The sequence below is a fragment of the Parasteatoda tepidariorum genome, chromosome 7 (assembly GCF_982258835.1).
Source record: "Parasteatoda tepidariorum strain Cologne lab strain chromosome 7, Ptep-v5.0, whole genome shotgun sequence".
NCBI classification, from domain to species: domain Eukaryota; kingdom Metazoa; phylum Arthropoda; class Arachnida; order Araneae; family Theridiidae; genus Parasteatoda; species Parasteatoda tepidariorum.
In genome coordinates this window covers 57,358,987-57,372,639 of record NC_141761.1, presented here as the reverse complement: position 1 = coordinate 57,372,639, position 13,653 = coordinate 57,358,987, and the positions used below count along the sequence as shown (strand labels likewise).

Genomic DNA, 13,653 nt, shown 5'->3' with positions numbered 1-13,653 from the left:
GTCACTTAGCATCAGCTTTGGCTGATTGGCGTCGAAGTTATGAGAATGAAGTTATAATCATTATCTGACTAATGATCAATCATGAAAAAAATCACCGACTCAGCGAGAAACCGGCAGTAGGTAATGTAACGTTTGGAAATTCAAGAAGAGATTTAGAAGTTAATACTAACAACACACTCAATGTTATTCAAAATTGGCTAACAAGTAATAATCTCAATTTATCAATAGACAAATCTGTTTTCATCTAAAATTAATACAAAAACCTGAGGCATAAGCCAGAGAGCTCGTAAACTCATATAAAAAACTGTAATAATCCCATCCTTAGACCATGGTTCATGTACATGGGCACAAAAAATCTCGCATAGAATCTCTAGAATTTTAGACTCAATCCAAAGGAAATTTCTTCTGAATATCACAAGAACCTTTTATTCCACTCCTACAGCTGCTCTACAAGTCTTAGCGGGATTCCCACCTCTCTCAGAACAGATTGCGTCGTTGTCGCGTTCAATTATCATAACTCAACTTAAAAAAGACATTTCCTGTAACAATATAAATTATCAATACAGTACTTACGAGGAAAAGCAAACAATAACGATTTTTCACCCTTCTCAGTCTATCAGTAATTTAATCAGCTTAGCAGAAAGTAAAAACTATAATCGCTTAGATCCATAAAATTTTTTCGCAGACGGTTCGAAAACAAATACTGGAACTGGTTTTGCATTCTTCAACATAAATCATTCTAATCATTACACAATTAATAATAACAACTCAGTCTTCCAAGCTGAACAACTTGCTATTTAAGAATGCATTAGATTCATCAAATCACAGACTTCATGTAAGGCATCTAAAAAATATACAATCTGGTCGGATTTTAAAGCAGTATTATACTCTATAATCAACCCAGGCACGAAAAATTCACTCTCGGCTAAAATACAAAAATTACTCCTTAATACAAATATATTTATCTCATGGATTAAAGCACATGATGACAGAACAGGTAATGAAAATGCAGATGCCCTGGCTAAATTATCGACAATTAAACAACAAAATTACTCATATCCCTTCCCGATCACACATCTTAAGAATCAACTTCAGAACTCTTTATCACAAATTTGGCAAAATTATTGGAACAATTCAGATAAGGGAAGAAGATTATATAAAATTATTAATAAAGTAGATTATTTTAAGACGATACCATCAAAACAAGAAATCTGGTTTCTAACTGGGCATGGTCCTTTTCCATGTTATTTTAAATTTCTAAAAATCTCAGATAATGATCACTGCACGTGCGGCCTTCTGGGCACTCCAGAACACTATCTTACAGAATGCATCTATACAGCTTCATGGCATACTCGTGCATCGAATATCACTAATCTACCAACTTGGCATAAACAATTTATAACTAACAATACACTTAAAACCCAATTATTAGTAGTAATGAATTTTCTTTCTGATAATGATAGTATATTCTGAAATTTTAAATTAAAAAAAAATTATTATATGTTTTGGAATGTTTACCTATATGTTGTAAATACTGTACATATCTTTTCTATTTAATTTTTTATTTATTATTATAGCATTTTAATTACTTTCTTTTATTATTTAATATCTGGAAATCAAAATTTTAATGGAGAACTAAAAAATAAATATTTTTTTATTAACCTTTTTTTTCCTTTATATTAATTTACTTTTCAAAATTCATTTATTGTCACTTTCTATATGTCATATATATAAAAACAAATCTTGTTTAAACTATAATTAATATTTCTGTATATTTGAAAGCAAATTAGTATTTCTGTATATTTGTAAACAAAATTTTAACCTCCTTTCTTTTGAAACTTTAAATAATTGATTGAGGTTTGCTGGAAGTAGTGGCCAGACGCGGATTATACGGTAAGTTGTTTTACTAACCTAGGTACGTATCCGCAAAGAAAGTAGGTAATGTTGGCGATAAACAGTAAATCTGTGGTTACTTCCACTATCTATTTTCGCTGAACAGAACACAAGCAAATTTACAGGATTTTTTTTTAAAGAACGGTTTTTTTTTTAAAAAAAAAAAAAAAACTCCCCCAAAAATTATTAGCAATTATAATATCTATTTCTTCTACTACAGGTAATGATGAACACATTTTTAGTTTTAAAAATAATTTGAAAGCTAATTTTTATAAATTTGACTTATTTTTAATATCTACGATATCCACAAATAATTATCATTTTTTAATTATATTAAATCAAGTATTTGAACCATTCAACTGCTCTGTTTTTAACAGATGCTCTATACTTACTTAGCTTTTATTTTCGTTAATTGATGACTTTGGTTAAAAGAACAGTTCCACTAATCTTTAATTCGATGTTGTTTTTTTTAAATTGCAATTAAGACTTTTAAACTTTTCAACCTGTAAGAAATCTTTTTCTTTTAATTTTCTTTTTTAAGACGTCCATTAAAATCAATAATTTACTTTCTTCTGTTTCTTATAAAAACAAAAATGTTATAAAACATATGAAAATTTGTAAGAAAAACGTTTCAGAATAATTAATTTTGCTCGTTTAAACACAGCTCAACGATAAAATAGGGCTCTTACTATTGATATATTCATGCCACTAGCTTAGAGAAACACAAGAAATTTTGCGTTATTTGTGTATAGCAGTTCACACCAAAATTCCATCAAGAATAGTGCATCATCAATTGTTCCTATTCTTTGAATTAAGTAATGCGAAAATTTATGATAACAATTAGATATGGTACTTATAAGAGTCAAGAAAGTTATTTACGATGCTATTGAAAGAAAGAACGGTTATTTTAGGATTCATGCACACAAATTCGTGAAATAAAATTAGTTTGTAAATCAAACATATTTATGGCACAGAGAGGCAAAATTGAATTAGGCTTAACAGAACAGAGGCGAATAGCAATTAAATACAATGAAATTATTTAATACAATTGACAAGCATTTAAAAATTAAGATATAATTATCCTGATTACACAACAAAAACATACAAACATTTTGTATCGATCAGACTTGTTTCTGTTATAATCTTACCCGATCTCTCACTAGATCCTAAACAATCGACTGCTATATACTCAAAGTACGCCAAAATAAGTGTTTTTCAGGCTAGCATAATTTGACTGCGCATGCGCATTTTCCATTGTTGGTAATATATCTCGATTAGTGTATATAAATGCTTAATTTTTTATTTGAAATAAAGTGTTTCTTACCATAATATTTTGATTAGCTCAACATTTGTTTTGGAAAAATATTGCACCCCAGTTAGTAGGGTTTATGTAACTTGTTTAAGACATTATTCTTGACAAGTCAGATTACCCGTAACGCCACAAAGCATACATTAGCTAGTTTTTATCAACTTAAAATAGAATTCGGTGTAAAGTACACTGTAAAACTGAATTGTTTATTTAATTGAAATCCTCACCTGGAGCGCAACGACACGTTCCGTTCATTTTATTGCAAGTAGCTCCATTTTCACACAAGCAATTTTCATCACAATTATGGCCATAATGATTACTATCACATTCTGAAAAGTAAATTAATAATTAATTTTTATTGTGCAAGCATTAAACACGTGGGGAAAAGATCATTAGACAATGCCATCCTTCATCTATCAAAAGGTACCTCTAAATTGAATCAAGTTAGCATGTCTTATATACCAGTGAATTGATGCTTAATAATCGTAGTGGTAGTTACGCCACAAACAGTTTAGCCATGCAGATGTGCTTAACAAGGTTCAATTGAGCAAGCAGAAATTTTTCAACCTATCATCGTCTAGTTAATCAAACATCTGATCTCTGTAAAGGATAACATCCCATGGAAAATCAGCTCAATTAGACTTGGGTCTCTTCAATTTTATTCTTTTTTAGTAATTCTTGTGTTACTTAGGTTTTTATCAACTTCAAGAATATTGTTTTCTTAGATCTAAGAAATGGCTTGTGTAGCATATTAAGCTATCACGTGTCTTTAGGTCTATGATTCCCAATTTTGCTGAATTTTAATTTTTGAAACGTTTCACATTTTGACTAATGATTAAAGATAAATATTATTAATAGTTTTCTTAACAAATTAAAAACTGATATTATTTATCCGATATAAGATATTGCATATGTCGCATATTACGCCAGTGTGTATCTTTAAGTCTATAATTCACTATTTTACGTATTCAAATATTTTAAATGTTTCATACTTTTACTAATGATTACAGATAAATACTGTTAATAGTTTTTTTAACCAACTAAAAAAGTCATATTATTTAACTAATCTAAGATATTGTTTATGTTACGTATTACGCCAGTATGCATTTTTAGGTCTGAAATTCATGATTCTACGTATTCGTATATTTGAAATGTTTCACACGTTGACTAATGATTAAATATAAATATTATTAATAGTTTTTTAGCAAATAAAAAAAATGATCTTATTTATCCAATATAAGATATTGCATATGTTGCATATTACGCCAGTATGTATCTTTTAGTCTACAAATCAATATTTTACGTATTTTAATATTTGAAATGTTTCATACTTTGACTAATGATTAAAGATAAATACTGTTCATAGATTTTTGTTAACTAACTAAAACACTCTTATTATTTAACTGATCTAAGATATTGTTTATGTTGCATATTACGCTAGTATGTATTTTTAGGTCTGAAATTCATGATTCTACGTACTCGTATATTTAAAATGCTTCACACTTTGACTAATGATTAAAGATAAATATAGTTAATAGTTTTTTAGCAAATAAGAAACTGATATTATTTATCCAATATAAGATATTGCATATGTTGCATATTACGCCAGTATGTATCTTTAAGTCTACAAATCAATATTTTACGTATTTTAATATTTGAAATGTTTCATACTTTGACTAATGATTAAAGATAAATACTGTTGATAGATTTTTTTAACTAACTAAAAAACTCTTATTATTTAACTGATCCAAGATATTGCTTATGTTGCATATTACGCTAGTATGTATTTTAAGATCTGAAATTCATGATTCTACGTATTCGTATATTTGAAATGCTTCACACTTTGACTAATGATTAAAGATAAATACTAACAGTGTTTTAATCAACAAAAATTTATGTTATTTAAATGAAATTTATTACAATCATAATAATACGTTTAGAAAAATAATATACCTAAGAAAATATTTTTCTGCGTGTGTAACAGTAAAAAGTTGAATCTGTAACAATAAGTATTACTCATTTATTTCCATATAACCCATTTTTCCTTATTTTATTATTTTTTTCCTAAGCTATATAATTTTTAAGACTTCATAGCATTAGTTGTGTCCTCTTATGAAGACTAGAAGAACAACCATTATGCTTCAAAAATAAGTTGGCTTTTAATAATTTAAAAGTAAATAAGGTGTAAGAAGTGATGTGTATTTAAACCCTTTTGAAGGCCGTGGTAAGTATACTTACCACCACGTTTTACCACTTTTAATTCGGGTTTCCATTTTTCAATAACTTCAGCTTTCTTGAAGTGAGTTTGAATAAAATTGGTAACCATTTGTCACTTTTGAAAAACGTATAAAAGTATAAAATACATAATTCCTTTTGAAGCTTGTAGCATTTAAGGAATTTATTTTATAAATAAAGAAAAACAAAAGTCAGTAAGTTCCAAATAGGTCATGTTAAATATATTCACCACCAAAAAAAATGGCCATTTTTATAAACTAAATGAGTTTTTTTTTTATATCAATTACTGTTCTCAAAACAATTTCAATTCCAAAAGTACTTTAACTTACCTTTACTAGAAATAAAGGGCCCGTTAAAGGGTTAAATAATGCGCAATATGTTTTTATGAATTGCTTAGAACTTATCATTACAAAAAAATTATATTGTTTTTCTTCTTATTATTATTATTACTAAAAGTACAATTATAATTAGGTAAAATGCAATATTACATATTACCGTAAAATTTTCTCCATATTCCTTTTTTACTAGTAAGAAAAATTTAAAATTCACAATTAACCTTTGGAATAAAATCTTCTCAATTTTAAAATAAATCCTGAATATAAATTAGCAAATTTGACTTCACGGCATTGTCAACATTTAGAGTAAGCTTTATCTCGCGGATTTGAAATTTCAATGAGCAACTGAATTCCGGAGAAAAAAGAAAGAAACTGAATTTCATTTCAAATGCACTCATGAAATGAAACGTTCGGTGCTGCAGAAATACTTAATTCGAATTCCCTTAGAAAGACTGTTTTCCAGTTTCAAAGATAGAAAAAAATATATATACCAGATCTTTGAGGTACTATTTTAATGTAGAATACACTGTTGTCTGACTTTGCACAGTCTTAGTTTGAATTGTTCCTCCTCACCGGGGAAGTAATCTTGCTTCGAAAACTGGAAGTTGAGTAAATAAACAAGTGTGTACACAGGAATTTTACAAAACATTCTTCAGCTGAATGTAGATCTTTTTTTACCCACATACAAAGAACAGAATAGAAGGAATTTAGCAAATGTATCTGGCTTTTCAGAGTAATGTCGTCCTACGACATTTGCATCAGAAAGTTTCTTTGGTGATTTTTCTTTGCTGTTCAAAGCAAAAAATAGTTTCCCTTTTATGTACAAATACTATTACTTTAGACAAATTGAATTTTACGTAAAACTAGAATAAGTTTAGAGTTAATGAAAAAATCTAATTTTTTATTAAATTACCTTTGTATATTTTAAGATCTGAATATAATGATGTGAAATTCGACTTATGCATACATAAGGCTGCCTATGTTATTAATATGTTAAAATATAAATTTTAGGAGGGGCCGGGGTAGCCTGTTTTTCAGGGTGCTAGACACACGTTCGTGAGAACGGGAGTTCGAATCCAGCCGGTCGAAAACTACGCGTGTAGTAAATGGTAACTGGTGCACGTTAAGTCTGTCGGGTCACAGAGTTTTCCTTTTTCCCATAACAAAACTAATACAAAATCGGATACTGAATTGGAGATAGATCGTTCTCCAATTTAGGTCAATATTATGTTCTGTGGATGAATAAATGGATGTATGAATGATTCCGTCCTATAAGCGGGAGCGACGAATGAGTGTGGCAGAATTCGAATTTTTGACCATAGATGGAGTCACTGGAAAACAAAAACTATCGCACCAATTGCCTTAATAGTCCACGGCAACAACACAATTGTTAGGAATATTAAACGACATTACTAAATATAACTAATTGCCAATTTTTTTAAAAGGATCATGAGCTTCCATTTAGCTTAAAATAAATAAAATAGTTTAGTAAAATATTATAATACGATTCTTTTGCTTCACAATAATCTTTCTTCGTAATAAAATTAGTAAAGATTCATTTATTTTACAAATTACTATTTCACGATAATGATAATAAAAATCTTATCATTTCTTTTCTTTTCATAATGTGTTTTACATTAATCATACTAATATGCAGAATCTTAAAATTACATAATTAAAATATCAGAAATAATTATAGTTGAAAAGTTATGCTTCTTTTAATTTGTTTAGTTAGACTTTTAATATATGCCATTTCAATAGATTCATATTAATTACTTAGTATAATAAAATCAGAAACTCCTCTTAATTCATATATTATGCAGAACCCAAAATATATCTAAATTACTTTTACTGATTACTAGCTAGCTTTAATTATTAATATTTACTTTTTCTACACTATTCGCTTCACTAATTAAAATAACACAAACCTTTAAATTATATTTATCAATAGCAAAATTTTAATGTTTCTTTTATAGCTATTATTTCTGTACTCATTTAATCTTTAAAAAAGTACGTTGAATTAATAATGCGATTTAAATATTAAGAATTGTTTATAAAAAAAATTATAAATGATTTCGAAAGTCTTAATTCACAATTTTTAAAAGCAAAACATTTATTTCAAGAAAAACAACTCTTTTAAAAAACAATCACTGTCAAAGATGCTCGAACTATAATATCTTGGCTACAAATATGGCAGTTATCATTTAATTCATAGCATCATTAGGTTAAATTAAACTTAAGAATATAAATTGGCTCCAAATATCAAATGAACTGGCTGAATATTGTGCTTTGTTATTTCAATGTATGAGCACTTTAAATATATATTAGTAAAACACCTATTTCCGAAGTAAGTAAATTTTATGAATCAAACTCTAGCATTGAAACATTCAGTAAATTATGTTGTTAACCCTCTCTAACCTGGTGGGACAAAGGGGTGGATTGGGTTCCAAGTTACAGGTTTCAAAGTTACAAGTAACGCAGATGGAAACGCAAATTTTACCATAAAATCCATTTTTACCGTAAAATATCATACTATAAATTTTGCAGTAATATTTATTTAATTAAAGTGATTCACTAATTTTGCTCATATTATTCCTTTCAAAATAACGGAATATCAGATTTCTCTTCCCGCAACATGTTCGGTAAAATGGATTTTACATAAAGAGTGCCGGCTCACGGGTTACCGATATTTTTCACTATAACTTGATCCAGAATTTTTTACAGTGTGGACATAGGGCTAATGTGTACAGTCCGCAAAAAAAAACGAATCACCCTGAATAACTTTTGTTCTAATGATCGGATTTTCACGAACTAAGTGTCAATCTTAATGGTTTCTGGACGGGACCTCAAATATGCTAATTAATTAGTGCTAACTATTAATTAAGTTACGAAATCAGACACAAAAACGTACTTTCTCTGAATAAACATATAATTTTTTTTACATATTTGGAATCTAGACACTTGAATTAGGGGGGGTAGACAAAAATTTAAAAAAATTGGGTGGTAAATTGGGCCGCAATAAAGGTTTATATATTTGGCGATAGTCCAGAAAACCGCCAAAAAAAGTCGTCTGCGCAAATAAATATTTTAAGATAATCCATTGACTAATTCAAAAGAGGAGTGCTTAAATTTACTAGGTTGCTACGCAACCAAGCTCTGATAGTAAAAAAATTGAAATAATGTTCAGTGATTGCTCGGAGAGGTTTAATTTATTGTTAATAGAAAATATCTCGAAGTTTCTAAGCAATAAACAATTTTTTTAGGGGATTTCTGTCCAAAAAGCAAAAAAAAATTTATTTTAATCTCCTTTGAAAAGTAAATTTGAATCGATTTATAAATTATTTATGATAGTTTTTAGAATTTAAATACAATTTAAATACGAGGATTTTATATTAAAATCAAATGAACATAACTTATTATAGCTATATACAAAATTTTAGGGATAATCATTTCTACAGCTTTAATCGAGTCTTCTAGGCAAGAAAGTTTGAAGAAAAAAAAAGTGCTTGAAAAATAAAATGTAGATTGTATAATAATTCTAATGCACATTCACAAGGTTTTCTATAATTTACGATATTTCTTTTTTCTATAACTCAAGGAATTGCTGAATGTTTAGTGGCATTTTAAAAAGATTGAAATATGTTATGTTTAAGAATAAGATATTGAAGTAATATGTTGCATATTGTAGGATTCATTGTTTAAAAAATAGCTTCATTCTACTATATATTTAGGTTACATCGTTTTCTTTGGATAAAGATGATTAGTAAATAGCATCCTCATGTTTCGATACATTCTGAAACTTATACGTTTGCAAATTCACCATAAAATGTCGCACAGCATATTCTTCAATTACGATAAGCTACATTTACCACCAAATACTGCTACTATGGTTATTTTTGTTTTCTTATATATATCTGATGCTCTCTTTTTAAACAGAGCTCGTAAGATCCTTAAGATACTAAAATGGGGGCACAAAATCTTAAAAGATAAAATATTTAATTTCATTAACTCAAAATATCTGGTGTCAAAATGTTAGTTTTTAAGTTAAATATAACTTTTACAATATTGATGTTCTTACGTTTTTAAAGACCACATGAATCCTGATAAAATATTAAAATGCATATGTTTACTTTAACGAGTGTAAAATCCTTATCAAAATAATGATCAAAACCCAAATGTAAGACAGTATAATTGACGATAAAAACTCAACTGGCTTCAAAACATATGAAGAGGGAAGTAAAAGTCGACATGTTTCGAGATTTCAAATATAATCGCCCATTCTCAAGACTTGTCAGGCTTGGATAACTTGTGACTTTTATTATTGGACGCTCAAAACATGTCTATTTTTATTATCATCTATTATTTTTTTAAATCAATGAAGTTTTTATATTTTCGATTCAGTTTCTTGGGATTATCCATTTAGTTACACAACATGTTAAATTATTTCACTCGATATTAAAATAAGTTTTACATATGTTATAGGCACAGGATCTTAGATTGAAAAAATAATATTTCACTACTTTGTAAAAAAATCAATGCAGTAAAAAAAAAATTTTTTTTTGCTGCAAGCCTTAACATTTTAATTTAAGGTCATAAAAAAATTCCATTTACAATTGAAATTTCAAAAGTCGAATGTGAAAATGGAATGTCCCCTAGTTCCAGGAATCGAAATTAAATAGTTACAAGGACAACTTTTTTAAACAAGTTAGCGTTTCCGTCCTACTCGAAGTTGCTTGAAAAGGTATTTTTTATATATCGATTCCAAAGTTTATTCTACATATATTTCAGGGTATACTTTCGGAGTATTTCGATCGAGTTTATTTCTACACCCTTATTTGCTTAAAATTATTAAATAATTTACTTAAAATAAATTATTCAAGCTACATGATTTAATGCATTTATAGTATAATAATAAACGGAGCTTCCAACGCATATCCTTAACCTTAATACCGCTGTCATTAAATAAATGGAATAAGCTTAGATAAATAATAAAAGTTATTTTTTCCCTCGTTTTAATTTTCAAGGAATAATATGTTTCGATCAAACAGATTTCATTCTGGAAATAGCGAAATTATTGAGTAGGTCTCTTGGAGCAATATCATTCTTATCCTCTTTTGACGAAATATAGGAAAAATTAGTTTTCACAGTTTCTGTAAAAAGTATGTTAGCCTACTTACCACGTTTTTTTTAAATTTTTTTTTATTAAAATAAGTTCGGAAATTGTGTATTTTTTATAGCATTTTTTTTTAAGAATCGGATGACTCTAAAATTGGCACAGTTTCGGAATCCTTACAAATTTCAATCTTTATTATTTCCTGCTTAACAAAATAAGGCATTTTCCTGATAAAAAATTATACTACAATAATATCTTGGAAATCATGCTAAAGTAAAAAATTAAACAAAATACTTTAGTATATTATCAGAAAAAAAATCTACTTGGTATCATAAAGACTAAGAGATATAATGAAATAATTAGTGAATCACACGTGGTCAGATAATTAAAAATTTAATTTCACAACCAAGATAGTAGGACGACATTTAAGATACTAAGATATTTTAAGACACTAAAAAAATTGGCTACGTATTCCACAGCTTTTTATGTTCGGTATCTTTATTCTATTTGTAGTGACTTATAAAACATCATCACTATTTTAGATAATCTAAGTTGAAGTCACAAGAAACAAAAAAAAAGACAATCAATAATTTATATTCTTTTTTCAAAAAAAAAAAAATGCTAAGTAAATAATCAGCTGTTTTGCATTAAATAATTTTAAACAGCTGAATGTTTTTAATTTCTTAACAAGGTTTTATTCCTAGCTAGCAGACAATAATTCTTTTAAAAAAAACTTGACTATAATTTAAAAAGGAAACCTAAATTAAAGAAAATCTAAATTAAAGTTCTAAAAAAATTTATTAGTATATTAATGAAGAAATAATAAACGTAAAATGGTAAAGAATAAGATTTTTAAAATGTTAAAATTTAATTAAACAGTTGGTAAAATAGTTCTGCGATACACTTCCGGAAATTTCTTTTAAGATTAGGATGATATAGGGTAAACCAACAAATGAAGGAGCATTTCATAGATATTTCTTAGAAATAAGATTTTAAACGTTTTAATTTAGATTGATTGGTAACAGTAGCTTACTACCTAACAATAGGAAGTCATCTAACAATGCATTTAGTTACCTGGTCTTTGAGTATTCTCTGAAAAAAGTTTTGAATTTGTTAGTATCTGTTCAACACCTTGTTTCTTTGGCAAAATTATAAGGTCAGTGTTTGTTGTTATCCGTTTAAACTACAATTAATTGCATATAATAATGCTTTTTTTTCTCATTGTGAAAAAAAGAATTCAAAATATGGTCATTGAAGTTACGTTTTATTTATTTCAAGCATCATAACATAAGCAAGTACTGAGATTAGGGGGTGTTTATTAACTGGATTACCGAACGATGAAAAACCAATGAATAAACAAGTGTTCCTTTACTGGGATTTTTTCAAGTTAATGAAAATAAAAGAAAACTTTTAATTTTCTTGTATCTTTTGTCATATTATAAATCAAAATTATGTTAAAAATAAAAAAAAACAAGAAGGAACAGGCATGTTCCTTCACTGAGAATAGATTTCCCAGTGAATGAATAGTATGTGTGAAATATGATTTTACATGGATAATTAGTAGTTCAGCGACATAGAGGACTCCTAAAATTCAGTTAAATGTCGTATGAGTATTTCCTATAACAATTTCATTTAAATATGCAAATTTAATTGCTAAATTTATTTAAAGAATTATAATAATAATTAATTTATTATTTATCTTTATAAATGCAGTGATTAGTTATTACATCATACCTTAGACACCTTAATAAACTATGTTTATTAGCTAAATATAACAACTAAATATAACAACTAAATATAATAATAAAAGCTTGAATGGAGAATTTCTTTACAGGATTTTGTGCCAATAATTAGCTAAATTATTATCTTATTGCCGTCTTTAATGTCCTAACTGGAACTGGTAGGAAAGATCCATTTAAAGACAATTATCTAGGTGAAAAATGAATGGGTGAAGTTTTTTTAAGGCGACATCCACGGATAACTCAGTGCAATGCGAAGATAATTTCAAAAGGCAAAACTTCCCTTAGAGAATATTATTCGAAATACTGGTTTTAAGAACTTCAGAATCTTTAGAAGGGAAGTAGCCCTGGCATCCTTTTATGAAGTGATTGCATTTACAATGCGAATGAAACAAGAGTTGAATACTGCCCTTAAACGGGAAAAATCTTCGGCCTTAAAAGTTATAAGGATTTATATTCGAAAGTACCTAGGAAAGAAAAAGTACCTCCATTGGTAGTTTTTCCTTACAGAAGAGTTTTTCTTTACAGAAGAATTTTCCTTCGAGAAGAATTACAGAATCAGTCCCTGCTACATATTTCATTGGAAAAAGCTATTCATGAAATGAAACGATGACCACAACAACATTTCACAAATATATTGCAAATGTTTCTACCCATGGCTAATTAAAAATGCAATCAAATTCCATATTTTGCTTCTTCTGTATAGGTATAAATCTCATATCAATTTGAAACTGAGCAAGTTTTGTTCCTCAAAACAAATTTTTTGGTTTAGTTTTCTACCTAATTCTTGGAAATCTCTCGTTAGATCTTGAAAACAAAAGAATTGTAAAACAATATGCCTAGAAAATTTTACATCCATTTTTAAATAAGACTTGGGGCATCAACTGATGAAGTTAAAATGCTTTTATGAAATGCGATATTTTTCCATTCGATGTAGAAAACGTTGACTGTAACAAATGCATGCAAAACAGACACCAAGAGTTAATGAGCAAGACAACTTATCAACAAAACACATGCTTCGAGAGTAAC

At 27.9% G+C, this 13,653-nt stretch overlaps 1 protein-coding gene across 1 annotated transcript in view; it reads right to left on the bottom strand.

Moving 5' to 3' along the window:
* LOC107453786 (uncharacterized) overlaps positions 1–13,653 on the bottom strand; it is a 53,498-nt gene that overhangs the window by 22,739 nt on the left and 17,106 nt on the right. The window contains exon 5 of the mRNA XM_016070735.4: positions 3,430–3,531. Coding sequence (XP_015926221.3) covers positions 3,430–3,531 — 102 coding nt within the window. The remainder of the gene's footprint in view (positions 1–3,429; positions 3,532–13,653) is intronic.